The 27,340-nt window shown below is 38.6% G+C and overlaps 3 protein-coding genes across 4 annotated transcripts; all 3 read left to right on the top strand.

The window, feature by feature from the left end:
• The first annotated feature begins 1,542 nt into the window (after positions 1–1,542).
• Positions 1,543–3,722, top strand: LOC138872772 (uncharacterized). The gene is made up of 6 exons (XM_070151188.1): positions 1,543–1,827; positions 1,918–2,470; positions 2,515–2,603; positions 2,698–2,942; positions 3,014–3,172; positions 3,557–3,722. The coding sequence occupies exons 1-6, from the start codon at positions 1,543–1,545 to the stop codon at positions 3,720–3,722; spliced, it is 1,497 nt and encodes a 498-aa protein (XP_070007289.1).
• Positions 3,723–4,177: 455 nt separating this feature from the next.
• Positions 4,178–4,945, top strand: LOC138872771 (uncharacterized). Its single transcript, XM_070151187.1, has one exon. It carries the CDS (start codon positions 4,178–4,180, stop codon positions 4,943–4,945), a length of 768 nt encoding a protein of 255 aa, XP_070007288.1.
• Positions 4,946–22,958: 18,013 nt separating this feature from the next.
• LOC104244755 (uncharacterized) lies at positions 22,959–27,065 on the top strand. 2 transcript variants are annotated; one of them, XM_009800230.2, is made up of 4 exons: positions 23,007–23,491; positions 23,661–23,785; positions 24,662–24,866; positions 26,677–27,065. In XM_009800230.2, exons 1-4 carry the CDS (start codon positions 23,246–23,248, stop codon positions 26,758–26,760), a joined length of 660 nt encoding a protein of 219 aa, XP_009798532.1. In that variant the 5' UTR covers positions 23,007–23,245; the 3' UTR covers positions 26,761–27,065. The 2 variants fall into 2 exon arrangements, with proteins under 2 accessions (XP_009798533.1, XP_009798532.1); XM_009800231.2 differs by lacking the exon at positions 23,661–23,785 and having other exon boundaries at positions 22,959–23,491; positions 24,678–24,866.
• The last annotated feature ends 275 nt before the right edge of the window (positions 27,066–27,340 follow it).

The following is a 27,340-nucleotide window of genomic DNA, read 5'->3' as shown; positions in this document are numbered from 1 at the left end:
ATGCTTGCCATTCTATAGTGGTATAGGGTTGGAGCCGATCACTTTTTGGCTCCGTTGTCGGGGAGGTAAGCGGTTTGGCTATCTAACTGATAGTTTTGTGTCTTGTTATTCTTTCCTTGTGTTTTACAAATTTTGTGCGTCAATTGCTTCAGGTACAAAATGGCAAACAATGATACTCTTGGAAATGTTCTCCCGGGGGAGGAGGTAGATGATAACGGTGAAGATGAGGTGCCTCTAGTACCTCAAGGACAAAGAAGAGGCCTCTAGGTCAATGAAAACATTCCAGACCCTCCCCCAGCTCCTCCAAGAGTCGCTCCTCGGATGCTTCCAAATGAAGGATATGCAAGTGCAATTGTCCCACCCCGGATCCGGCCGGGCAATTTCCAAATTACAAATGTGATGTTGACTGTATTAGAGTAGTGAGGGTACTTTACAGGCGCTCCCCATCAGAATGCATAAATACATCTTAAAGGCTTTGTGGATACCTGCTGGGGAAGCAAACAGACCAATGTGTCGGAGGATGCATTGAGATTGAGATTGTTCCCTTTCTCACTTAAAGGGAAAGCTTTGGACTGGCTCAAAAGGCTTCCCAATCATTCCATCACTATGTGGGATGAGTTGGCAGACAAGTTTATAGCTAAGTTTGTTTTGTCGGGACATATGGCGACATTGAGAGATGAGCTTTTGGCCTTCAAACAGGAACCTAATGAACCACTTCATGAGATCTAGGAGAGATAGCGGACAATAGTGAAAGAATGTCCAAACAATGACATGACCGAAGCAATAATCCAGCGGACATTCTACCATGGCATTAACACGACCAATCAGTGTGTAGTGAACCAGCTAGCAGGGGGAAATTTTATGAACACACCTCATGCTGAGGCGTGTGAGATCTTGGATGAGATGGCAGATACTTCCTCAACTTGGCAAAGTTGAGCTAATGTGCCACAGGGTGATCCCACTGTCATTCACCTGCATAAAGAGCTCCACGACCATGGCTAGGCAATAGCAGAGTTAACTACAACAATGAACCAATTGGCAAAAGCTCAATTGCAACAAGTTCAAGCGCCGAGACAAGTAAATGCTATGGAAGGTGTCAACATGTTGGTCAACAAGTGGCGACAAAGAGTTCAATAAGGTCAAGGTAGTCCGGATCAATATGAGTAGGGTAACAGTGGTTTCAACCAAGATGAGGGGTATGCTGAGCAAAGTGAAGAAGTCCAGTACGTGAACAATTACCAAGGACAAAGGGGAAATGCTCCTAACCAACAACAACAGTGGAGATCCCAAGGAAACTAGGGGAATCAAAACCAACAGGGAAATAGCAACTAGGGGAACAACAATTAGAATTGGGGTAATCAGAATAACCAGGGCAACTGGAGTGGCAACAACAACAATTGGGGAGGAAACAACAACCAGCGGGGGTGGAATAATAGAACTCAAGGAAATCAGGGGCAAGACTTTCAAAGACCTCCTATGTATCAACAACCAAACAACCCGCCTCTATTTCCATCGCAAGGTCCTAGCTCGTCAAATAATGAGATGGGAAGGATCGAGATGATGTTTGAACAAATGATGAAAAAGAATGTCGACTCTTATGCCCAGTTGGCATCCCATAATACTTTAATACGAAACTTGGAGGTTCAATTTGGCCAAATTTTGCAATCTTTGAACACTCGCCTTAAGGGGGCTCTACCTAGTGATACGGTACTAAACCCAAAGAGTGGGAACAACACCGGTCATGCAATGGTGGTGATCACTAGAAACGGTCGAGGTGGTGATGTGAATACCTCCAAGCAAAAGGAAGTTGTGAGTGATGAGGTTGAAGTGAATGATGATGATGTTCCTATAGTTGATGAGCAAGTGAGTGAAGAGAATTTGAATGCGGAAGTGAGAATTGATATTCATGATAATAAGGTGGAGACTCAAGATGATGTGAACCCGTCTAGGGAACACGTAATAGACAAACCGGAAACAATAGTGCCCAAGGATAAGGCTCCCTTACCAAGGATTCCTCCACCTTACCCTCAAAGACTTGCAAAGCAAAATAATGAAAACCAATTTAAAAAGTTTATTGAGATGATGAAAAGCATGTCAATCAATGTTCCTTTGGTGAAAGCTCTTGAGCAAATGTCGGGTTACGCTAAGTTTATGAGAGACTTGGTGACTAAAAAAAGATCTATGGATTGTGAGACCATCAAAATGACTCATCAAGTAAGTGCAATTCTGCACTCGATGGCTCCAAAGGTTGAAGATCCCGGTGCTTTCACCATTCCATGTACCATTGGGAGTGTGGATTTTGCAAAGGCATTGCGTAATTTGGGATCAAATATCAATTTAATGCCTTACTCCGTGTTCAGAACTTTAGGTATTGGTCAACCTAGAGCTACTTCAATGAGATTGCAAATGGTGGATAGAACAATAAAGAGGCTGCTTGGTATTATTGATGATGTTCTTGTCCGGTGGACAAGTTTATTTTGCATGTTGACTTTGTGATTTTGGACTGCGAAGTAGACTATGAGGTGCTGATAATATTGGGAAGACCTTTCCTAGCAATAGGGAAGGCATTGGTTGACATGGAAGCAGGGGAGCTCACCTTCCGGGTAGGTGACGAAAAAGTTATATTTCATGTGTGCAAATCAATGAGGCAGCCGAATAGTACTGAAGTTTGCTCTTTTGTTGGATCTTGTCACGGAGGTGATAGTTGATAATACTAGTGCCATGGAAAATGTGGAGGATCCTTTAGAAATAGTATTTTTGAACCTTGATGTAAATGAAGATGAAGGTCGGGTGGAATGTGTCAATGCTTTGCATGGAAGCTCTAACTCTTATGAGCCTCGTAAGCTCTCTTTGGACTTTGAGAACAAAAAGACTCCCCCAACAAAGCCCTTAATTGAGAAACCTCCCGTTTTGGAATTGAAGCCTTTGCCCTTACACCTCAGGTATGAATTCTTAGGCCCTAGTTTAACTATACCTATTATTCTTTTGTCTTGTCTTACTAATGTGCAGGTAGATGTAACACTGGAGGTGCTCTAAAGAAGAAAGAAAGCAATTGGATGGTCTCTCTAGCTGATATTCGGGGAATAAGCCCCGCCTTTTGCATGCACAAGATTATACTTGAAGATGATGCCAAGCCCTCCGTGGAACATCAAAGGAGGTTGAACGAGGCTATGTAAGAGGTTGTCAAAAAAGAGATGATCAAGTGGTTAAATGTAGGGTTTGTATACCCCATCTCGGATAGTTCTTGGACTTCTCCAGTGCAATGTGTGTCGAAGAAGGGTGGTATGACTGTGGTCACCAATGAGCAAAATAAGTTGATTCCTACTAGGACTGTCACCGGATGGAGGGTGTGCATGGACTACCGCAAGCTAAATAAAGTGACCCGCAAAGATCATTTTCCATTGCCCTTTCTTGACCAGATGCTAGATAGACTTGATGGGCATGCCTTCTACTATTTTCTGGATGGGTACTCAGGTTACAACTAGATTTTCATTGCTCCGGAAGATTAGAAGAAAACCACATTCACGTGTTCATATGGCACATTTGCATTTCCTAGGATGCCATTTGGTTTATGTAACGCATCGGCTACCTTCCAGAGGTGTATGATGGCTATATTTACTGACATGGTGGAGGACTTCTTGGAAGTGTTCATGGATGATTTCAATGTTGTAGGTGACTCCTTTGATGAGTGTTTTAAGAATCTTGACAAAGTGCTAGCCTAGTGTGAAGAGACAAATCTTGTGCTTAACTGGAAAAAATGTCACTTTATGGTCGAGGAGGGCATTCTCCTCGACCATAAGATCTCAAAGAACGGAATAGAGGTGGATAAGGTGAAAATTGAAGTGATTTCAAAGCTTCCTCCTCCTACTTCAATCAAGGAGGTAAGGAGTTTTCTTGGGCATGCGGGATTCTACCGAAGAAACATCAAAGACTTTTCTAAAGTAGTGAATCCTTTGTGCAAATTATTGGAAAAGGATGCCAAGTTCATGTTTAATGAGTAATGCATGAAAGCGTTTGAACTTCTCAAGTACAAATTGACAACAGTCCCATTAATACCGCACCCAATTGTAGCTTACCTTTTGAGCTCATGTGTGATACAAGTGATGTTGTGGTAGGAGCGATCCTGGGTCAAAGAGTAAACAAGATGTTTCATCCGGTGTGTTATGCAAGCAAAACAATGAATGATGCTCAGGTTAATTACATGGTGACGGAAAAAGAGTTGCTAGCAATTGTGTTTGCAATGGAGAAGTTTAGGCCTTATCTCATGGGTGTCAAGGTGATAGTTCATACTGAGCATGCAACACTCTGCTACTTGATGACAAAGAAGGATTCTAAGGCTCGGTTGATGAGATGGGTTATGTTGCTTCAAGAGTTTGACCTTCAGATTGTTGATAGAAAATGGAGTGAAAAACCAAGTGGCGGACCACTTGTCCCACTTGGAGGAGGAGGGGAGGCCCCGTATGGCCTCGAAATTAATGAATCATTCCCTGATAAGCAACTCCTCTCTGTATCTGTGAATAGCATGCCATGGTTCACGGATGTTTCCAACTTTCTTATGACTGGTATTGTTCCGCGTGAGCTCTCTTCTAACCAAAGGAATAAGCTTAAACATGATAGCTTGGACTACTACTGGGATGAGCCTTACTTGTTCAAAATCTGTAATGATGGTGTGATTCGGAGATGTGTTCTGGAAGAGGAGCAAATGAGTATTCTGGATGCTTGTCATTCCTCTCCCTACGGTGGTCATCATGGTGGGGCGAGGATAGCTTCAAAGGTGCTTAGCTGTGGTTTTTATTGTCCTACATTGTACAGAGATGCGGGTGAGCTTGTGATGAGTGTTAGGGAGCAGGTGGAATTTCAAAGAAGGATGAAATGCCTCTCACCACTATTCTTGAGGTTGACATATTTGATGTGTGGGGCATTGACTTCATGGGACCTTTTGTGATTTCACGTGGCAACACATACATTCTGGTGGTTGTTGATTATATTTCCAAATGGGTTGAGGTCGTGACTTTACCCAACAACGAGGCCCGTAGTGTGGTGGGTTTTCTCAAGAAGAATATTTTTACTCGATTTGGAATCCTAGAGCAACCATCAGTGATGGGGGTTCTTATTTCTGCAATAAGGCATTTGACACTTTGCTTACAAAGTATGGTGTCAATCACAAGGTTTCAACCCCTTACCATCCTCAGGCTAGTGGGCAAGTTGAGGTTTCCAACACGGAGATTAAGAGCATATTGTCAAAGATTGTCAATGCAAATAGGACTGATTGGTCAAAGAAATTGGATGATGTTTTGTGGGCTTACAGGACTGCTTACAAGACTCTGATTGTATGTCTCCGTACCGCTTGGTATTTGGGAAAGCATGCCATCTCCCAGTTGAGTTAGAGCACAAAGCCATGTGGGCTTTTAGAAAGTTAAATCTTGAATGGGATATTGCAGCAGATCTCCGGGTAGAGCAACTCAATGAGCTTGATGAGTTCCGGTTTCATGCCTATTCCAGCTCGTCCTTATATAAGGACAAGATGAAGTACTTACATGACAATTATGCTCGTAGCAAGGAATTCAAGGAAGGTAACTTGGTTCTCTTATTCAACTCCCGGTTACTACTGTTCCCGAGAAAGCTCAAGTCAAAATGGAGTGGACCTTTTGAGGTGGTGCTTGCAACTCTGTTTGGTGCTCTTGATTTGAAAAACAAAAATAGTGAAATCTTTAGAGTTAATGGGCACAGAGTGAAGCACTATCTTGGAAAGTTTGATGACACCCACGTGATGGCAATAAACCATCTCAAATAATTGATGGTAACCTGCGTCGTGCCGCGATGTTAAATCAGACGCTTCTTGGGAGGCAACCCATGTGTTTGGGAGGCAACCCATGTGTTTTTCTTTTTATTGATTTTCTTCTTAGTGTAGGATTTGTTTTGAACTAACTGGTTGTGAGATGTGTGAAGTAATGTTTGATGCAGTGCATGACTAAGCTGGAAAATTTTTGCAATAGTCTGAAGTTGGACCGCTGACAATGCTCCATTTTCTGCGGTCAGCGGTGGCCGTATTGCGGAGGCGTGATTTGATGGTAGATGCGGGATTGAAAAATTTGAAAAGAGACTTATCTGAAGTTTCATCCGCATCCGCGATGCATTTTTCGCGGTCAGCGGTGCCTGTCCGTGGACGCATGCCATTTTCCACTCTCAGCGGAGGTTTTAAACATGTAGCCCTTCTGTTTGTCGACAGCATAGACCATGGTGATTTTTCGCGGCCGCGCCAGGTGAGTTTCATAGGGCCCAGGGTGTTTTCTATAAATATAAGATCATGAAGCTTTTTACCCTTTTCGATCTTTTCTCTCTCAAAGCAAAAATTTTCGTCGTTCATCTGAGCCCTAATCTGCACAAACACAAGATTAAAGTTTATTATCATCACTCATTACACATCTGGTAATCTCATTTCCTAATTGTTCTTTGATTTGTACTTATTATTCTTTTATCTATTAGTTTTTATCTCTTCTCCCACTTTTTCTTTTAATTTTAACTTAGGGTTCCTTAGTGTTAATTAAATTAGGCTCAAATAGTTAGGGTTTATTAATTAATAGCTAGTTGGGGTTAACATGTAGATGATATTGCTAAATACATGAAAAATTTGAAACCCTAGGTTGACTCTGCCGAGCTATTGTGGGAACAATTAGAGAACTTAATTCCCTATACTGACTGGTTTTACAGTCTGTTGCTTACAGTTGAAACTTATAGAGAATATGGTTCTCTATACAGTGGGAACTTATCATGTGTATCATTTACATACTTGTTTAGTAGTTAGCACTGTACCAAACTGATATAGGACTAGATTGCTATACAGTTTGGTCCATTAGTATTTTCAAAGGAAACTCATAGAGAACTAGGTTCTCTATATAATCTGGTGAAAGCTAAGTTTCTAACAATTGGTATCAGAACAGGTTTTTTCTAAAAATTTAACACCTAGAAAGGATCTACATGGCTGCTCCATCATATTTCGAGGAAGGACAATCAATGTACAGACCACCAAGATTCAACGGCCAATACTATGGTTGGTGGAAAACAAGAATGCATGACTTCATTATGGCTGAGGACTCAGAGCTGTGGGATGTAATCTATGATGGACCTTTTGTTCCCATAAAACTGGTGGTGAGGGAACAGTTACAGTCCCAAAAACAAGAAAATAGTACAACAATGCTGATAGAAAGGCTATTGAGAAGAATTTTAGGGCAAATAAGATTCTTGTTTGTGGCATCGGACCACATGAGTACAAAAACATCGCAACTTGTCAGTCTGCTAAGGAGATTTGGGAAGCTCTTCAAACTGCCCATGAGGGAACTACTTAGGTTAAGCAATCCAAAATTGATATTCTTACTACTAAGTATGAGCTTTTTGAGATGAAAGAGGATGAGTATATTAAAGATATGCACACACGTTTCACCTCCATTATCAATGAGCTTCACTCCCTTGGTGAAGTCATCCCAAGAAACAAGCTAGTACAGAAAATACTCAGTGTTTTACCCAGTTCTTGGGAAAGTAAAGTAAATGTTATCACTAAAGCTAAGGATTTGCAGAAGCTGACCATTGATGAACTCATTGGAAATCTCAAAACTTATGAGATGAAGAGAAAGAAAGATCTTGAAAGAAGATAGCCCAAGAAGGAGAAGAACCTGGTTCTCAAGGCTGCCAACAGAGACTCAAGTAGTGATGAATCCGACATGAAGTATCTCACTCGAAGATTCTAAAAGATGATTCGAAAAAATCCTGGGATTCCAAAGTAAAGGAGTTCCAGCAGGAGTTTCGAAGAAAATGATTGCTGTCATAAGTGTGGACAGTTTGGACACTTCATTAAAGATTGTCATCTTCATATGCAGGATCATTACAAAACCAACACTGAAAAGGTCACTAAAAGGAACCAGGTCCCTGACAGAAAGTTCAAAAGAAGAGATGCTGCTAACAATCATGTTGAAGCAAGCCTTGGTTGATTGCGAAAATTCCTCTAGTGAATTTGAAGGTGAAAATATGATGGTTGCTGACAATGGATCTTCAGAATATGAGTCAATCTTTGCACTCATGGCCAAATCTGATGATGATGAGGACAAGGAGGAAGATAAGGTAAGTTTTCTTGATGTTCAAAGAAATTTGAAAACTTACTCTAAGAAAAAATTGATGTCTTTAGCAAATGTGTTGATTGATGCCTATCACATGCTCATTAATGAGAAGAATTCTTCAATAGAATAAATTGGTGGCATTGAACAAGAGAAGGATTATATGGAAGTTTCCATTGTAGACTTAGAGGAAACCATTGAGAGTATGAAGAAAGAAAAAGAGGTTTTAACTGAGAGTAATGCTAACATTGAGCATGAGAGAGATGACCTATTGGTGGTAGTTGTAAACTTAAAGGAAACAATTGGGGAACTTAAAATGAAAAGTAGGCCTGAGAATTCTCAAAAGGGAAAGGAAGTTGCAAGTGAGGCACATATTAAGCTTGAAAGTGAGTTAAATTCAGTGAAGTCTAGTTTGTGTGCTGAGCTTGAGAGAAACAAACAACTTCAGGAAGAACTAGGAAGAGTAAAAAGTGATCTTGAAAAATCACTTGATGGACCTCATCCTCTAATGCTATCACTGCCTTGTACACTAACAATAGGGGAAATAGGGAGGGAATCGGGTTCCAAAGGGAAAAGACTCCCTACAACCCTTATAACAAGTATGTTAATGTACCTGACAAGTGGTTTTGCACTCACTGTGGCAACACGAGGCACTTTAAAGAAAATTGTAAGGTCAGAATTTAGTCTCAACAGAAAAATAAAATTTTTGCTGAAAAGATAATTACTGCTACGGAACCTGGTCCTTCACATAAAAAACGTATAATGCTTGCTTGGACCAAAAGAGCCCTCATTCACCCCTTTTCTCATTGCAAGGACTCCTGTAAAGTTAAAATTCAGTCGTTGCAGAACAATAAAGTTTTTGTTAAAAAGAGGCATATTGATGAGGAACCTGGTTCCCAGAAAAGAAAATATGCGATGCCTGCATGGGCAAAAGGAAGTTTGATCCACCCGTTCTATCATTACAAGGGACCCAAACTCGTTTGGATTCCTAAGTCTAACTCCTAATTTTCTTGTGCATGGAAAAGTGAAAGGGAGTAGCCTACAATGGTACATGGATAGCGGCTGCTCAAAGTATATGACTGGAAGTACAAATGAGTTTCCTTTCACTTAAGGCCTTGCAAGGAGAGAGTGTACCCTTTGGAAATAGCTATAAGGGGTACACTCTAGGAGTAAGAAGGATTGGGAAGTCACTCACTCAATTGAGAATGTGTACTATGTCAATGGCCTGAAGTACAGTCTCTTGAGTGTTTTTCATATATGTGACAAGGGAAATAAAGTGGAATTGGTATCAAAAGATAAAAGAATGCTTACATTGCTGATTTTAAGTCTCTGCACGGTGGTGATCTAACATGCCTAAGTGTCGTTGACGATGATGCTGAGTTATGGTGGAGATGACTGGGCATGTGAGTTCTACTTGTTGAACAAATTGGTTATGGAGGACCTGGTTCATGGGTTGAAGCAGTCAACACTGCTTGCTACTTGATTAACATGTGCATGATCAGGTCCCTTCTCAAGAAGTCTCTCTATGATCTGCTTAATGGGAGAAAAGCCAAGTTGACTTACCCGAGAGCCTTTAAATGGAAAATGTGTTGCTATCAACAATGGTGGCAAAAGGGGCACAAAACAAAGAAGATAAATATGGAGAATTCAGAAATGCTCCTGGTGAAGCTATAGATATTGCAAATGGAAAGAATGATTTGATGAGTCAAGTCAAGTAGAAGGATGAAGGAGATGCAGTAGAATCTCCAAAAGGCACAGAGGAACCTAGTCCTTCAAATTCTGAAGTTCAAGTATCCAACTAGAAGCAAAAGAGTTCACATCCCTTCAAAATGTAATCACATTCTTAGACTCTGGTATCCAACCTAGTTCTAAGAAAGAGCGTTTCTGGAACGGCACACTTTCTGGGTTCATGCTTGATCTCATGGGGTACAAAGAAACAAACAATGTGACTCTTTTTATTGCTGAAGCTGAATATGTGGTTGTTGCTCCGTGTTGTGCTCAACTGTTACAGATCAAGCATCATCTTGAAAACTTTGGTGAATTTATAGCTTGAACCCGGTACAACACAAGAGGACAAAGTGCAGTGACGTGTACATCACTTTTGAGGGATAATGTTGAAAAGGTTCTGATTTGTGTGAAGTTATAAAAGACGAAGGATTGGGTAGCAAACATCTTCACCAAGTCACTGAGCAGGGAACATTTTGAAAGAAATGGTCTAGAGTTGGGGTTGATCAAGCTCAACTAAGGACCTGGTCCCTCGATGATTGGCTATGTTAAGAAGGAAAGGTACAATGCTAAAAGGTATTTTTCGGTGACATCTAACTCAAATCTATACTGTTACAAGTATAAACATATGGCAGTTTCAGGATAAAAACAAGTAAGAGTGACATTGCACTTCTAGGAGTCTTTGCTCAAAATTTTCAAAAACCGTCACGGAATCTGGTTCCTATGACTCAGGTTAGTAGTCTCTTAAATACTTATATGCCTTTTTAAGCTGCTGAAGTGTCATGTCATTAATTTTTTTCTACCTTTCTCCTGCCTCTCCTCCTAACTCTTGAAGTCCAAAATGTTAAAACCTTTTCTGAACTGACTCGTTGCCCCAAAAAGGCACCTCTCTATCTTACACCCAAATAAAACTAATTCTTTTCTTCAAAACCAAAATCAAACTTGTCTCGAAATAATCCTTCTTCCCAAATATGCCAGAAGTGAACCTAAATCTCTCACTTTTCAAAAAACCTAACTCCATCAGAATCAAAACCCTAAGAATTCTTTGGTAGATTTTGATGGATGCTCAACTGAAAAGGAACAGGGTAGATCTAATATTCTAAATCGTGAGGCTAAAATTATTGATGGGTTTGTAGAAGCCTTGAAGGATGGAGGAATTGGTGAATGTGCTGAAAAAGAGGGGAACTGAATAAGGGACCTGGTCCCTAAAATCCTTCTTAGGATGTTAATTCTAATGATGATCTTTTTCTCTTGGGTTTTGTGCTTAAATGAACCTCTGATCTAGTAAAAAGGATTGAGAAAAATAGGCTGATTGATGATGAAGTGGTGTAACTTGTTGATGTGGTGATTGTGGAAGAGAGGATAAAGTGGAAGAATCTCCATTTGTGAAAAATAAAAGATAAAAAAATAAATAAATAAATAAATGGAGAAAAGAAAGTTGGCTGAGAAAGATGCAACAATTGATAAGGGTGAACGGATTGAGAAGAGAAAGAGGGAGAAATGGCAACTCAGGGATAGAAAGGATAGTGTAATTGAGGAACCTGGTTCCTTAAAGAAGCAAATGTTGAGTTATCAGGTTTGGAGAGGTAGAAGACTCTGAAGTCTCAAAAAGTGTTGTTAGGCAGAGTGTTGACTCTAATATTGCTGAAAAATGGAGGAACTTCTTGACATTGTTGAGTTCGAAAAATAGAATCACCTCTTTGTTCCTCCAAGACCCAACATTTATGAAGAACAAGTAAAAAGTTCTATGTTTTATGTGACACTCTAATGCTATATGTGTATGGGACTGAGTTTGTTCTTGCTGAGAAGAAGCTTGGGAGATTCTTGGTGATCTGATTGATGGTTCAACCTACTCAGATAGGTTGAGCACCAGGTTCTCATAGACCCTCAGCAGAATAGAATGCTAAGTTAAAGGATGAGAATAAAAGATTGAGGAAACAGGTGGAGGAACTGAGCGAGCAGATGACCATTGATCAAAGGAGAGTAAATGAACAAATGGACAAGCTCATCAAGGCCTTAGCCCCTTACTTTTTCTCCTTCCCAATGATCCATGTCTTTCACTCCATCCAAATTCCATTGAATTCTTATCTTCTTTTTATCCCTATATTTGATGACATTGGTACTTCAGTTGCTTAAATTGTCATATTATGTATTGTTGAAACTACTGTAATTTTATCATAATCACTTCACTATGGGCAATCACTCTATTTTGTGCACTGACATTCACTTGTTGTTTTTGTTATTGTTTATGTTGTGTTGCCCAAGTGGCCTGAGGTAATGTTGTTGAACTTCTTTTTGGTGGTACTTCTTCTATTATTCTTTTCGATGATGCTAAAAGGGGGAAGTTATATAGGTGTCAACATGGGGGAGGAACAGAAGTGTCAATATGGGGGAGGAATAGAATCGAATTAATATGTTGTGTTGTGCATGAAAGATGGATCTGCTTCGTAGGGGGAATGTTGCTGATGGCTCTGCTTCATAGGGGAAATGTGCTGATGATAGGTCTGATCCGCAGGGAAACATGTGAGGAATCTGGTTCTCAAGAGGAACAATAATTTTGGGTTTATCATCATCAAAAGGGGGAAATTGATCTAAGTTACTCTATGTCATGTTTTGATAATGACAAATGTTCTCAACATACTAGGTACGGACCAGATGTGATCAGTGTAGATAAGGAACCTGATTCTCAGGGAGATTCTGGGTTTGTCATTCATCAAAAGGGGGGAAACTTATAAGTTATGGTACTTTGAGTTTTGATGATTTGCCAAATAGTCTTGAGGAACCAATTGTGATCAGCTCCTTAGGTTCGGTTCTCATGGGGAATATTGTTGTTTCGTATAGGGGAACAATGTGGAGATCTGGTTCTCAGGGGGGATATCAATTCTAAGTTTGTCGTCATCTAAAAGGGGAAATTGATAGGTTACAAGTACCTTGGGCATAAGTACTTTACTTTATGTTTTGATGATCTAACAAACTTACCATCCAGAACCAGATACGGAACCTATTACACATCTACAAGACCTTGAGATCACAAAGTTCCAGGTTGGGATCCAGCGTGGGATATAACTCAACTCTTTAGAGAGGAAGGAACAGCTGAGGAAACAGGTCCCTACCAGTTCCCGAGGAGACTGTATGAAGTCAACTCTCCAGCAGGAAAGTTGCTGCCTGCACACGCTACTACACAGGAATAGTGCAGCAGTCAACTTTTCTATGGAAGGCTTTTACCTACCTTGCTTACATCGTTGTAAGTAATGTCACACAAGTATAAATACAATCAAGGAAGGTAAAATAACTTACTTCATGAGAGAACCAGATAAAGGACCTGAAGCATGCCTGGTACAATCATTCAAGTTAATCGACTCAAAATAATTTGGGCAGTGTGCCTTTAGACTCACAAGAACCAGATTAGGGACCTGATACCTTGGTGTTCCCCTGATAGAAGTATAAGTCAATAGTACATCTGGAAAGCAACTGCAGAAAGTGACTCCCTGCAATAGTGCAACAGACAGTGCAGCAGTCACCTCCCATTGGGAAGAGGCATGTACTAACCAAGATTTGACATTACTAAGGTGATGCCTTTTGTAGTATAAACCTTACGCAAGGCACAATATTCAGATTCAAGGCTTGCAAAATCAGAAACGAAAATCCTCCCTCAAGTGCAAGAACAACCTCTCTCAAGAACAAAGTTGTTTCAACCTCAAGGACTGGATACAAGATTGAATATATCTTAAGTCCTTAGGTTTGTTGAGTCTTTGTTAATTGTTCTTTATTGTAACTCCTATCTTGCTTTCTTAGAAGCTGTTTTTAGGAAACCCACCTCTAAGTTTGTGTCTTGGCTAGAGTTAGTCGAGTTGTAAAAAAAATTTAACTAGAGAGTTACAAAGTGGCTTGTAATAGTATTATTACAAGTTAGAGTGATTAAAGTCTTTGTCACTAGAGAGTGAAAAAGTAGCTTGTGGTGAGAGTATCACAAGTTAGTCAAAGTCTTTGTAACTAGAGAGTCACAAAGTGGCTTATGGTGAGAGTACCACAAGTTATTTGAGTTGAATCCTTTGTAATAGAGTTATTACAAAGTGGCTTGTAATTGGGGTTTACAAGTAAGTGAAGTTGAAAGCCTATAAGTGTAGGTCGTGGTTTTTGTCCCATTAATTTGGGATTTTCCACGTAAAAATCCTCTATGTTCTTTACTTTCTACCGAGCTACTATGGGAACAATTAGAGAACCTGATTCTCTATACTGGCTGGTTTTACAGTCTGTTGCTTACAGTGGGAACTTATAGAGAATCTGGTTCTCTAAACAGTGGGAACTTATCATGTGTATCATTTATATACTTGTTCAGTAGTTAGCACTCTACCAAACTGATATAGGACCAGATTGCTATACAGTTTGGTTCATTAGTATTTTTAGAGGAAACTCATAGAGAACCCGGTTCTCTATACAGTCTGGTGGACGCTAAGTTACTAATAGTGTAAATAGTAGCTAGTGAACAATAGTGCCTCAGCCAAAGCTTCACTTAGACCTAACACATTTACCTTTGACCTTATAGTTAAAAACAAATTGATATGTATAGGATGGTGAAAGTTGTGACCTTGAGACTCTTGTGTTGACTAAACAATCATCGAGTGATTTCTCGGAACCATTTGTGTTGCTCAAATCTTAGCCAAGGTTGTTGTGGGCCCTCGACTCTGTCTGTTTAGCAATCCTATAGCTTGTGTGGTGAGGTATTGATTTGCAAGTCCAAGTCCCGTGCCAAAAATCTAGAACTTGCCTGGAATGTTTGTCTAGGCGAAATGTGTAGCTCGGCTTGAGAAGTGATTATAGGCTCTCATTGATCCTAATTGAGACTTGAAAATATCCATAGCCCACCAATGATGATATCCCTAGTCAACACCGTTTAGCCATAGCCCTTATTCTTTCAAAAACCGTGATACAAGCCTTTATCCGTTCTAAAATGATCCTCTCTTGGCACCCGATCTTTCCTTAGCACAAGGCAAAAACATAAGTTTAGGGGGAGAGATGAGGAATGCAAAAGTGATAAAAGGTACAAAATGAAGAAAAGGAAAGGTAAAAAGAAAAAGAAAGAAAAGCCAAAAAGTCAAAAAGAAAATTAACAATGTAGAAGAAAAGAAGGTATTCAACAAAAGCAAAAGATAAAAGGCTTGAAAAGATTAGAAAGGAGAAAAAGGATTTAAATGAATAAGAAAGAGTGGCAGTGTGTCTCTCTATCCCCTAAGGAAGAAGTTAATGACTCAAAGAGTCAAGAAAATGCGAGCCAAAATGAAGCAAATGAAGTGCTTAAGGAAAGATGAAACCTTCATAGACCAATATATCCTACCCCATGACAAAAAGCCTTCATTACATTCCCGCAAAAGCCCTATATGATCTTGAGTTGAGTGAGCTTACATTAGTGGTGACTCACATAAAGGGCAAGCTTATGGTACTTAGAGCCGGACTTGTAACCTTCCTTTGAGAGAGATGAGTGTGTTTTCCTCCAATCTCGTGCTGAGTGCTACAATCTAAAAGTGAGGTTTTCATATGGAGAGTCGAGGAGTATGAGTTTGGGTCCCACAATGACCAAAGTAGCAGAAAGTGTTTTCTTGATGAGTTGAGTCAACTCTTGATGCTTTTGTGCCGCACTAAAGTCATGGTGCTAAAAAGGTTGTGTATTGTTAATAATGCATTTGAGTTGAGGATAATTATTAGTCCCAATTGATGCTAGATGAGGTCACTTTAGGACAGCTGAAATTTTTCTTTCTTTTATCTTGAGGAGGTGGGAATTACTATGTTTGCTTGAGGAAAAGCAAAAGCTTAAGTTTGGGGGAGTTGATAACTAGGGATTCTAGCCTATTTTATGCTCATTTTTGCTTAGGTTTTAGATTAAAAGTGTGTACAAGTATAACTGAAAGCTAACTTATTGTGCTTGATTGCAGTATTTGGTCAAAAAGAGATAAGAAAGTCAAAACCAGCTCATAAAGGAGTGAAACCTGCACAAGTTCAAAGCTGAGTCAAAAGGGCACTGACAGCAAAGCAACAGACGTGGACGTGGAGGGTCCACCACTGAGGCGGTCTTGATTACGCTCACAATGGTGGCAAGGTTCAGAGAGTTGTATTTTAGGCTTAACAAGTTACCACTGCCCGCGGTGAAATTGCGCGGCATTGGTGTCTTTAACACGGCCGCGGTCAAGTTCTCGCCCTCATGGGAAGTGAGAATCAAAGAACTAAGTCTGGAGCTCAAATTGAAGACCGCGGTCCACGCTCATATTTCACGGCCGCAGTTGGAGAAGTGCTGAGGCGGTAGTTTTTCTACTCCCAGCGGACTCAAGTTCAGAACCAGCCAACAAGAGAAGAACTGCGGGTCCGCACTTGCTTTTGCGCGGCCGCGGTAGTCCAAGCGCTGAGGCAGCCCATTTTCCGCTGTCAGCGGAATCTCCGTAGGGGCAATTTTGTCCAAAAAATTTAGCTGTGTATAAATAGTTCTTTTGCAAATTTTAAGGTCATATGTTGTTTTAGAGACCACGTGAACAGCCATTTTTAGCCTTTTTGAGTAATTTTAGAACATCTTTAGCAATTAATCTTAGATTTTAATCTTGTAATTACTTTTTATGGCTTATATTTTATCTTCATATTTGATTTCTTCTTTGATTATGAGTAGCTAAACCCGTTAGCTAGGGTTGTGATCCAACCCCAGTGTGGGTATTTAATGAGTCTTCAATTTTAGGGCTTAAATATTTATGGGTTAATGATATTTAGCTTGATTTATGCTTTAATTGTTGAATTAGTGGTTGCAAACACTTATTTGTGCCTTTTTTACTTAGGCTCTTCTTGATAAAGAGAGGTTAAGTCTAGGAAATTCAGGCTAACAAGGAATTGGAGTGCTGCATTCAAGAGATTGATAGCCCCAATTAAAGGGTTAATCCTAGAGATAATAATACCCAACTTCAGTCAATTTTGCTTGCATTTTTTAAACACCCAATTGGGCTTGAGAAAGCCAATTAGGGAAAAGTCACTCAAACTACCGAGAGATATAGAGTGAGAACTATGTGCAATGATTATATCATGATCTCAATCACAACAAGTTTGCCCTAAGTTTTAGACTTTGTTAGATACCTACCTAGGTGTATGTCAGTTCCCTAGTGCCTTTATACCAATTGAGAAAACTTTACAAATATATCATACTTAGCTTATTTTCATTCTTCATTAGTGATTAAAAGTAGAATAGTAACCAAAATAAAGCATGATTAGAAGTGTAATTAAGAACATCGCACATAGCTAGATTAGATAGAAACCCAATTCCAAACCAATATTAGCTCTCTGTGGATTCGATCCCGACTTTTTGGGTAAAAGCTGCATCAACCACTCTTGCCATTCTATAGTGGTATAGGGTTGGAGCCGATCACTTATCTAGAAGTTTTAATTAGGAACCTCTTGTAAACCCTAAACCTTCAGTGTTTGTGTCGTGACTAGAGCTAGTCATGAGTTGAAGTCTTTGTAATAGGTGTATTGCAAAGTGGCTTGTAATAGGTGTATTACAAGTTAGTGAGGGATTAAGAGTTTAATTCCTAGATTGCATAGATTGTAATCTGAAGTTTGCTCATAGTGAAGTTCAAATCCTACCAGTGTAGGTCGTGGTTTTTTCATCCCCTTGAGTAGGAATTTTTTCATGTAAAAGTTCCATGTTCTATTTACTTACTGTCACCTTAGCATTCTCTGTGGAAACCTATGTAGGACCTGGTCTCTATATAGTTTGGTGGACTCATATATTCTATCACTTAGACATGCTTGAATATCACTTTACAGGAATGAATAGCATAGACATCCTTAACTGCTAAGAGTAGAACTACTTATGGAATAGCATTACGTTTATGTATCATTACTTTGATCATGCCAAAAGGAAGAAGGGATAGCCTTAACATACTTGATCCGATTCTCTTAACAATCCCTTTAACACATGTCTTTGCAAAAAACACGTAACGCCAGGTCAAAGTAGGGAAAAATTCGTACTTGATATTCTTGATATCATAGCACGTTATTTCTTATCCAACTAATATTCACTCCATACTCTACATCATCAAACAATTCTTTCAGCCTTCTTCTTGTCATGTCTTCCAATTCTCCAACTTATATCACTAATAAAGAAACCGAAACACAGGTAATTATCCAAATACTTTCACGTGTAAACAAGGTATCTTATGTGTTATGACTCATCATGCACATTGGTGCCATCTTGGCCTAGATTAATGCCATGTGGAAGCCCATAACAAAATCTTTATCCACTTAATCCTGTTTAATACCATAATTATCCCCATATTTAATTAATTATTCACATAATTAATAATTATCTCAAATTACTTAAAATACTACTCACTTTTAACCTACATTATACACCTTAATATCATAGTTATGTGGTACCTTGTATGGCACTATATTATAAATACTGGGTATTATAGCTTGGACCGTATTTTATCCCAAATTGTCAAACTTCGACGAAACTCATTTTCTTCGATTCACTTACCCTCTCACCTTCACGAATTTACTTATAACTTATTTAAAATGGCGTACTTATAACCTCGAAAACAGTCTTGTCCTCAACCTAAAATACTACTATTAAAGTATTAATAAATCATGGTATCATATAAAATTAATACATATACTATTATTATATTAAAATCAATACATGTAAAAATACATATATTTTCTCAACTTCTAATTTTCCTAATCTCATATAAAGAGTACAGATTTTTGTATGCTTAATTCTTAAAATGGTAAAAATATAACCTTCTTTTTTTTGTGAGGAAATAATTTCTATCTTTACAATAAAGAAAATATCATAAACTTTCTCATATTATGTGTATAATTTAAAGCATATTCAAAATTAGTAATATTAATAACTATATAAAATCATATTTTTCAAACTTTTTTTACAAAAATGTTCCACTCAAAATATCATATCAAATGTATATAACGGTATCAAGGTTGTTAAACTTACGGGGTCTTACAATAACATAATCACAAATTCTTTATAACCTTATGAATGGTCTTAATCCCTTCAAGCTCATATAGATTACTACGACTCATCCTAATATTAAAGTACGGGATGTAACACTTTGATATTGAGTTATTTGCTTAATTACAGTTATGTATTCAGTCGCATTCATCATTACATATCATATCTTAGTCTTTGTTATTGTATATTTTCACATCTCATATAATTGATTTGGCTGCTTAGCATGAGTGTGGTGAGCTCGAGAGACTGGAGAGATTGATGTCTGAGTGAGGTTGAGGGCCTGATTTTGAGGATATCGATACTATAGCACGTGAGTTGTCTGTGCAGCATATGAGTTGTCCGTGCAGATCCAAATATTGATGCTATAGCATGTGAGTTGTTCGTGCAGCACGTGAGTTATCTGTGCGGATCCAGATATTGACACTATATCACGTGAGTTGTTCGTGCAGATTATAGCGCTTGAGCTGAAGGAGCCCCTACGGAGTCTGTACACCCGAGTAAGCGCAGTTGCTAGCAGTTATATGTTTGGACTGGATTTTCCATGTACAATAATGAGTAATTGAGTGTGTCGAGTGATTGAGCATAATGAGTAGAAAGTGTGAGACAGTGAAATTGAGTACTCTGAGAGTGTGAGTACATAAGTTCATCACTAAGATACAATGCATTTGACATGCGTACTTGAGATACATGCATAGAGATGCATTTCCTTCTGCTACTTGATTTTGGTGACATTCATGATTTCACTTGTATATTGACACATAAGCATAGAGATGTATATTCCTTTTGCTACCCGAAAATGAAACATCTTGTTTATTGTTGTATGATTTTTGGGAAAAATCACACTTTTCAAACTTACTCATACATTTTTCGTGTTATCGGTGAAAGATTTGGAATTGACTGCTATACTTGAAAGGCATGCCTATTTTTCCGTAAGTGTGAGCAAGTTGAGCATCTTATCTATGAGTTATTTCCTGTACCACTTTTATAATATTACTATGAATTGTGGCTGGTTAGTGGAGTTGGACTTTGACCCTTGTACCGGCTCATCACAACTTTCAAACTACGGTTAGGTTTGTTACTTGTTGAGTACATGTAGTCAATTGTACTCATACTACACTCATGCACCTTGCGTGTAGATGTTGGATGTTGATGTTGTTGCACACGTAGGGAGTTGGATTTGAAGATGTATCTGTGTTTCGGTCATAGCTACCTCTTGATCTTGGTAGCTTCAGAATTTTCATCTGTTCATGTATATTTCAAACAGATGATGTACTTTATTTTATACCTGCTTTGAAAAATTCAAAAATCTTAGAAGCTCATGATTTGTACTACCAGTCCTTGAGAAATTCTTTGTATAAAAGCGGTTGTATTACCTTTTCTTCTCTTAATAAATCTTATTAAATTGGATAGTTGGTTATTTCTTACCGAGCGGGTTGGATAGATGCCATCACGACTAGTTGGATATTGGATCGTGAAAAGTTGGTATCAGTGCCCTAGGTTTATAAGTTCTACGAGTCATGAGCAAGTGTCTAGTGGAGACTTAAGGATCGGAATGATGACGTCCATACCTATCTTTGAGAGGCTACATGGCATTTAGGATAAATTTCCCATCATTCTTTCTTTATCATGCGACAATGATTTAGCCTGAAGTATAACTCTTTGAAATCTCTTCCACGCAATTGTGAGCGCTCGATATCAACTGTGTATCAACGGCTAGTGATTCCATGGATGGGGTGCGAGATGTGATTTTTGTGTGCTGATGATGGGCCAGTCTGGAGGACTTAAGGCCGGGTTTTGACAGTAGCTGGAGCACAGGGATTTCGATTATGCGAGCACGTGCTTTTGGACTTATATTTCTCGATGAGTGGTTGGATGGCTCTATGATGAGTATGATGTGACTGCGAGATGTGTTCACATGGTTTGATTGTGACAAGAATAGGTTGCTTGAGATGTAAAAAGGACTATTGGGTATTTGATTGTTGTCTTGATGTGACGTATAGTCTCGAGTTATGAGTGTGTTGAAAGTTTTTTCACGTTGTTCTTTCGTGGGTTGAAGCAGATTCATATGTTCGGTTGACGAGATTAGACTCGGGAAGATGTACTGAATGCTTAGTGGTTATGGTCATGGTAGGACGTAAGGGCTGCCAGTTTGGGGTTGAGCGGGTGGGTTATCTCTTACGGGGTGTCCAAAAGTTGTGTGATTCCTTATGTTGTTTTTGTGGAGAGTTCTCTCTTACCAGTGGATTATATGTGTTGCAATTTGAGTTTGGATCGCTTGAGGAAGTTGGCTTGACTGTGACAAGGATGAATGCGATATTTGTAGATAATTTAAAGTATTAAATGGTTGGCGTTGCACGAGCTTATGAAGGACTTAGTTGAATATCACTACAGTATTATGGCAGGAATAGAGAATGGGTATACTAAGTTATCGACTGTCTTTAGCTATGTCTTTGATCTAAGTGGGGGAGACTATTATCGATAATTGTATTGCATGATTATGTGTTGTACTGGTTTTGGTTCGAGGCATACTTATGAATTAGATATGACTTGTAGAGGTCGATTTTGAGGATGGCTTAAGTAAGGAATTTTGGGATGTGTGATGTATTACACTTTATAGGTATATGGAAATCGTGGAATGATTTGACTTTGCTATTCATGACAAATGTAGTGTGCATAGAGTAGGGGTTCACTCGGTTATTTAGAGGTGTGGGTTACTTCTTCAGGTGTTGTTGTGCTAATGAGGCATAGGTCATTTGGCCCATTTGGGCAGTGCAATTGAGATTTAGGCAGAATGGGTGACTCTCGAGAAAGTTCTAATGGATTCAAGATTTATATATAGCAATTATGAGTTTTTCCGAATTGGTATATGGCTAGGATCTGAGATTTATATATAGCAATTATGAGTGTTGATACGATACTCTTCATAAACAAGGGACAATAACTTCCTAATCCCATCATCCCCCTCTATTTCATAATATTTTCCAGAAGGAGCAGCTACAATAAGCTGCTGAATACCTACAAATCCTAACTCTGTAGTGTACTCATTTACTATGTCAATAAAAGATAAAAGATCAGAATCATACCCCGGCCAAGTGTGAACCAATTTCTTAGAGTATAGTAGATGTGGTTCTCTTATCCAATCACCACCATGATTGAAGAGTAAATCAACTTTAACTATTTTATACCCTGCAAACATTTGAGGGGACCACTTATCAAAATAATTTTCAAGTTGCAGTAAAGAATAAAAAATACAACTAGTCGGTCCTACTTAAAAGGGACAACAGAATATAAAACATGAAAAGGGACCACATTGTCCTACTTAAAAAATAAAAAATGAGAGCATACATGAGGACTAAAATAATTAAAAACACTGTTAAATAATTAAAAACAGAAAAGGGACAGCACTGTTATAGACGAAAAACACAAAACGACAGATGAAGAATAAAATACACGATGCCCTATTAAACTAAACCATACATCTCTGAAATTCAACATCACCAAATTTCTAAACCCCAAAATTATCCAGAACCCAAAAAAATCCAAAAGGACCACCACTTAGAAGCACACATGCAAATAAAATTTAACATTAAACCTAAACAATAACACCATAAATATATACATGTATATTGTCAATTTGAACCAACACTTAAAACCCTAGACTAAAAAAAAGTTTCTGAAATTCATAGATGACTTAGTTGTAAACCCTAAAAAAATCTTAAATAATTTAGAAACATATTTACCTTCTAAATAAACTTAAACAAATATTTAATCAAAGAAAATTTGTACCTTGGTTGTACAGCAGAACTATGAAGCAGATGACATTGAGGAACCCTAGTTTTAGGATTTGGGGATCTGTTTTAACGAGGGGAGAAGGGTAATTAGAAGGTGTATTTCGTGTGTGTTTCTTCCGTATAATTTAAGGTGGGTTGGGTTTTAATTGGGTCGGGTTAGGGGTTTAAGTGGGTAGCGGATCAGGTATAAAATAAGATGGGAAGTTTTATTTCGGAGCTGCCACGTGCCACTTCGTCCAAATTAAGGGCAATAATGCTATAAAGTATGACGGTAGGGGCAATAATGACACAGTAGGGGTATAGATAGCGTATAACAGATAAACAATATTTGAAAGTAAAGTTATATTTAGCCATTTTGGCTTTTGCCTTTGGTAATTCAAACACACTTTCCCCTCATTTTTTATTTTTTTTTGGGTAACAGAAGTGGGAGAGAATTGGGTGAGAGAAAGAGAAAGTAAACAGAGGAGCTTCACCTAGAAAATCCTACGGAAAAATCAGCCATTCCGATTGCATTACTGTAGAAGAAAGTTTACCAAAAGTCATTTGGTAAGTTGAATTAACAGCTTTGATCGACACTCTACTCATCAAAAACCCTAAACCCCTCATTTCGTCCGATTATGCTGGGTGTTCGTAGAAAATTGTGCCAATTTAGTAGACAAGTTCACACGTTATCTCGTGATCGCCCTAGTGAAACCTTAAAGATGAATCTTGCTAGATTGAAGGAGAAGAAGAAACAAAAAGATCCTCGTAAGAACCAATTATTCGTTCAAGTTCCAGAATCAAGAGCATGGCTTGACACTGCTACTATGCCAATGATACTCACTGTCGTTGGTACCGCACTTTTTGCTAAACTCCTCATGATGGTATGTATTATATTTAGGGTGTGTTGCACTTTGTTACTGTACTGTCTCAAGTCGAAAATGGGATGGTTCTATTGCAGTTTAGATCCTATTTTAGTATGAATTTCATTTTTGCGCACTGACGGTGTATAATATTTTTACACGATCGGGTTAATTTGACCCACTATGATAGGTAACACTTCATAGCAAGCCTGATATAGTAACCTACCGGAGGCAAAAAACACTAGGTGATTTATTCTCATCTCCAAGCTTTGATGGGCAGAGTTATTCGATACCTGTGTTGGTGGGAGGTAGCAGGTACGTTGGAATAGTCGAGGTGCGTGTCAGCTGGTATGGACACCACCATCATAAAAATGGTTCGTGCACTGATAGTGTATAGATTTTATACACGATCATGTTAGTTTGACCTGCATTAATAGGTACTCTTTATAGAAAAGCTGATATAGTAACCTAGAAAATAAAATTAGAAGTAAGAACCTATTATAACCAGTTAAATTGAACTGATAGTTTAAATATTCTTTACGTTGTCAGTGTATAACTTATAGCCTTTTAGTATTTGGCTGAAATATGAATGACCTTGAAAATGGACGAAGCATTAACTTATTCATTTGTTGGTTATGATTCTGGTGAATGCAATAGTGAGTAGAAGGGAAGCTTGGGGATAGTGATAGTTGAAATAGTTCAATGTTGCTTCATACTTGGAGTGATGTAAATAAATTGACGTTGTTTCGTTGATGATCATATTCTTAACAGGAGAACTACTTTAGTACTGTACCTTACCAAAGAAACCGAACTTAATAGTAGAACTACTTTAATACTGTAAAATATCTTTGGCTTTGAATACAACAACAACTACACCACAGTCCTAAACAAGTTGGGGTCGGTTATAACGTTGGGGTTGGTTTGAATAGATGCTGTTTATTTTTATTACATTTGTTGGAATGTAAAGTGAGCTTAAACGGAATCTTGTTGATATTGATTGAGGAGTTTGATGGAATTGAGCTGACTGAATCCACAAACCTCAAATGGTGCTTTTGTAATTTTACTCTAAAGGTAGGAACACGGGGGACTTGCACTAAACACTTAGATTTTTCAATTCCTTGGCATAATAAACTTGCTTGTACATTTTTACAATCTATATCAGCTGGGTAGCAGGCAGCTTATAAGCTACAGTTGTGTTTGCATGCAGTATGATGACTCGAAGTCTCAAGAAATGATAGAGCGAAAAATAAAGAATGCGCCTGATGGTCAAGGGTCAGTTAGGATGCTTACACGTGAAGAATGGGAATCAGTTCAAGACGTGCGACCAAGAACTCCATTTGAATCTAAACTGGCTCGTCCAAATGCAAGGCTAAGGACAGGGGAAGCTTTGAAGATGGTAAGTGCATTACCTCTTTAGTCTTTCATTCATCTGGTGGTGGGTACTTTTCCTGCTAACATTCTAGGGAACAAACTAAGTGGGTCAGAAAGCTTCCTACAGTTGTGAGACTTTCATTCGATAAGTGGGAATGCAGTTTCTAGCAGAATATCATAGTCACAATGACTATTAATGGCGTCATAGTATTTAGAGATCTATCATTATGGTCACATCGGTTGCCTGTTGGCCTAGAACTATGCATGTCTACCTTGTGCCTGATTAGGTTCACTTTTCATCTTTTTATGGACAGAGAATGTAGTCATCAGTAGAGGTTTTGATAAGCTTGGGAATGAAAATAAAGGGGAGTTCTAGGTGTTCAACATCCCCATGTCCTTAGAAAACGGAATAAGAGAAACTGCTTTCATTGTGGATTTTGGTGTTTTCATTCTCATGGACCAACAGGATTAACTTTGTTCTGAGTTTGCTTTTCAAATTGGACTTTCCTTGTTCATTTGGATGCTAATATTTCTTCTCTTTTTCTTTCTCCAGTTAAGAATGTCAATATAAAAAAATTATAAATATGACAAGAATTGGTACCTCGTAAATATGGGAAAAGCTTGGACTGCCTGTAATTGTCTAATTAGGAATATGTTTCCCCTTTTTTATATCACTTGTAAATGTTATTTAAAGCTCAACATGCTTGAGTGAAATAATCAAGCACTTCATTCTCCTATTCTTTACATGGTATTGGAGCCAAGGATTTGAGTTCACTCTTGAAAAATTCTTCTCCCATTTTCTGTTTCCAGAAAGGAAAAAAGAAAAGAGAAAGAAAGGAAATCTCAATCAGACAAGTATTGAGTCTCAACTCCCTCCTAGAAAGGCTACCCAGTCGCTAGTGACCCCAACCTCAACAGCCCAGCGCTAGAAGCCACATGCATGTATCTCACTTGCCATCCATCACTTTCACCAGAATTTCACGTGCCGGCGCGTGGGTCGCTTTCCAGTGACCTTCCAACTGCCAGTGTATCAAGGTCGACCAAGTCCGTAGCTTCATCTTCTCTTCTCACTTTCTATTGCCTTCGACTTTCTTTCCTAATTCCCTTTTCTTTCTGTATACCCATACTAGTCCAAATATTTCTGTTGCTGAGCTAGCCTTGTTTCTTTCCTTTCTAACTGCTTTATCCTCAGTCCTCACTGATCAGATCTTCCTTTTATCGTAATCACAATTTCCTAATGTTGACATTCTTAATATCCGCAATCCTCGAATACAATTTGATTGGAATGTTAAATGTCTAGCTCTTCTTAAATTTTGGCCAAAAATATTGAAAATGATAATATATATATCTATATTTGGAAGTAGTGAACATCTAAAGGCAGACAGCTATTAAGGCCTTTATGGGGGGTCAATTGGAGAACTCTCAGCTATATATTTTAAACTTGGAAGTTTAAATGCCTGGTAAAACATTACAAATGTAGTTTGGAAAATAAAAGTTAAACAAAAACCGGAAGTCTGGAAATATATATTAAATAACCAATGAGACCTTCATTTTCCAACTGAACTTCTCTAGTTTGGTTAGGCGTCAAGATTCTGTTGGGTTAGGATTAGCGCAATTCTTTTGGTATGTCTTATTTGGAAACTTGGTCGCAAGATCGCACAGGACCATCTGTTTAAATAATTATGCGATGGTGACTTCGACATGATTGTACTCATTTTCCGATCTTTTTGTTATCTCTTCTGATACCTTTAATTATTTCCCCAATATTCATGCTGATTCAGTTGCATGACAAAATTTTGAATGACTATGCTGTTTGTTTGATCGCTTATATGCAGGAAGATGTCAAGGATTGGACGATAGATGTTATAAATGATGCACTAACACGAGCTGAAGAATGTGCTAAACGAGGATCTAACTAGCTTTGAAGTAATAATATTAGTATCCTATTTCAACCGGAGCTGCTTCTTTGTAGCAGAAAATCTCTTCAATCTCAGATGTCCATCTTGACATGCCATCCTTTATTAGCAAAAGTGAAGTAGAGTTGCCTCTCTTACCGGATGTCTAGCTTATGCTGGCTGAAAGTGTGCTGTGCAAAATTCCATAGTAGTGTACTCCATTGTGTTGTGATAGTTTCTTTTTTACGTGATTGGAAATGGCAAACTTTGGTCAATATACTGAAAACATTTTCCTTTGAATAACGTGCCAGAAAATATTGGTCTAAGAAGCCTCTCTTTTGTGATTGCTTCTAGTTATCTTCTCGAGTATAGTTGGAAATAGTGGAAAAGTGCTAATTCTTGGTTGGAAATTTGGTTTTCGGTTAAAGTGTGTTCCAACTGGTACAAAAGTCTGGAACTTCTTGTATTTTCATTGTTCATGAGTCGAGGGTCTATCGAAAATAGTCTCTCTACCTTCATAAGATAGAGGTAAGGTCTGGGTCTATCGAAAACAGTCTCTCTACCTTCATAAGATATAGGTAAGGTCTACGTACAGACTACTCTA

Source organism: Nicotiana sylvestris, chromosome 7, assembly GCF_000393655.2.
Source record: "Nicotiana sylvestris chromosome 7, ASM39365v2, whole genome shotgun sequence".
Taxonomy (NCBI): domain Eukaryota; kingdom Viridiplantae; phylum Streptophyta; class Magnoliopsida; order Solanales; family Solanaceae; genus Nicotiana; species Nicotiana sylvestris.
Note: the sequence above shows the minus strand (reverse complement) of the source record. Positions and strands in the feature narration are given on the sequence as shown.

Excerpts from the sequence above, each read along its gene's own strand:
- LOC138872772 (XM_070151188.1), top strand. The coding sequence starts at position 1,543 with ATGGGAAGGATCGAGATGATGTTTGAACAAATGATGAAAAAGAATGTC. Across the intron at positions 2,604-2,697 it reads CAGGGGAGCTCACCTTCCGG|GTGATAGTTGATAATACTAG; the intron begins GTAGGTGACGAA and ends CTTGTCACGGAG. Across the intron at positions 3,173-3,556 it reads AGGAGGTTGAACGAGGCTAT|GATGCCATTTGGTTTATGTA; the intron begins GTAAGAGGTTGT and ends TGCATTTCCTAG.
- LOC138872771 (XM_070151187.1), top strand. The coding sequence starts at position 4,178 with ATGAATGATGCTCAGGTTAATTACATGGTGACGGAAAAAGAGTTGCTA.
- LOC104244755 (XM_009800230.2), top strand. The coding sequence starts at position 23,246 with ATGCTGGGTGTTCGTAGAAAATTGTGCCAATTTAGTAGACAAGTTCAC. Across the intron at positions 23,786-24,661 it reads GTGTTGGTGGGAGGTAGCAG|TTGTGTTTGCATGCAGTATG; the intron begins GTACGTTGGAAT and ends TATAAGCTACAG. Across the intron at positions 24,867-26,676 it reads CAGGGGAAGCTTTGAAGATG|GAAGATGTCAAGGATTGGAC; the intron begins GTAAGTGCATTA and ends GCTTATATGCAG.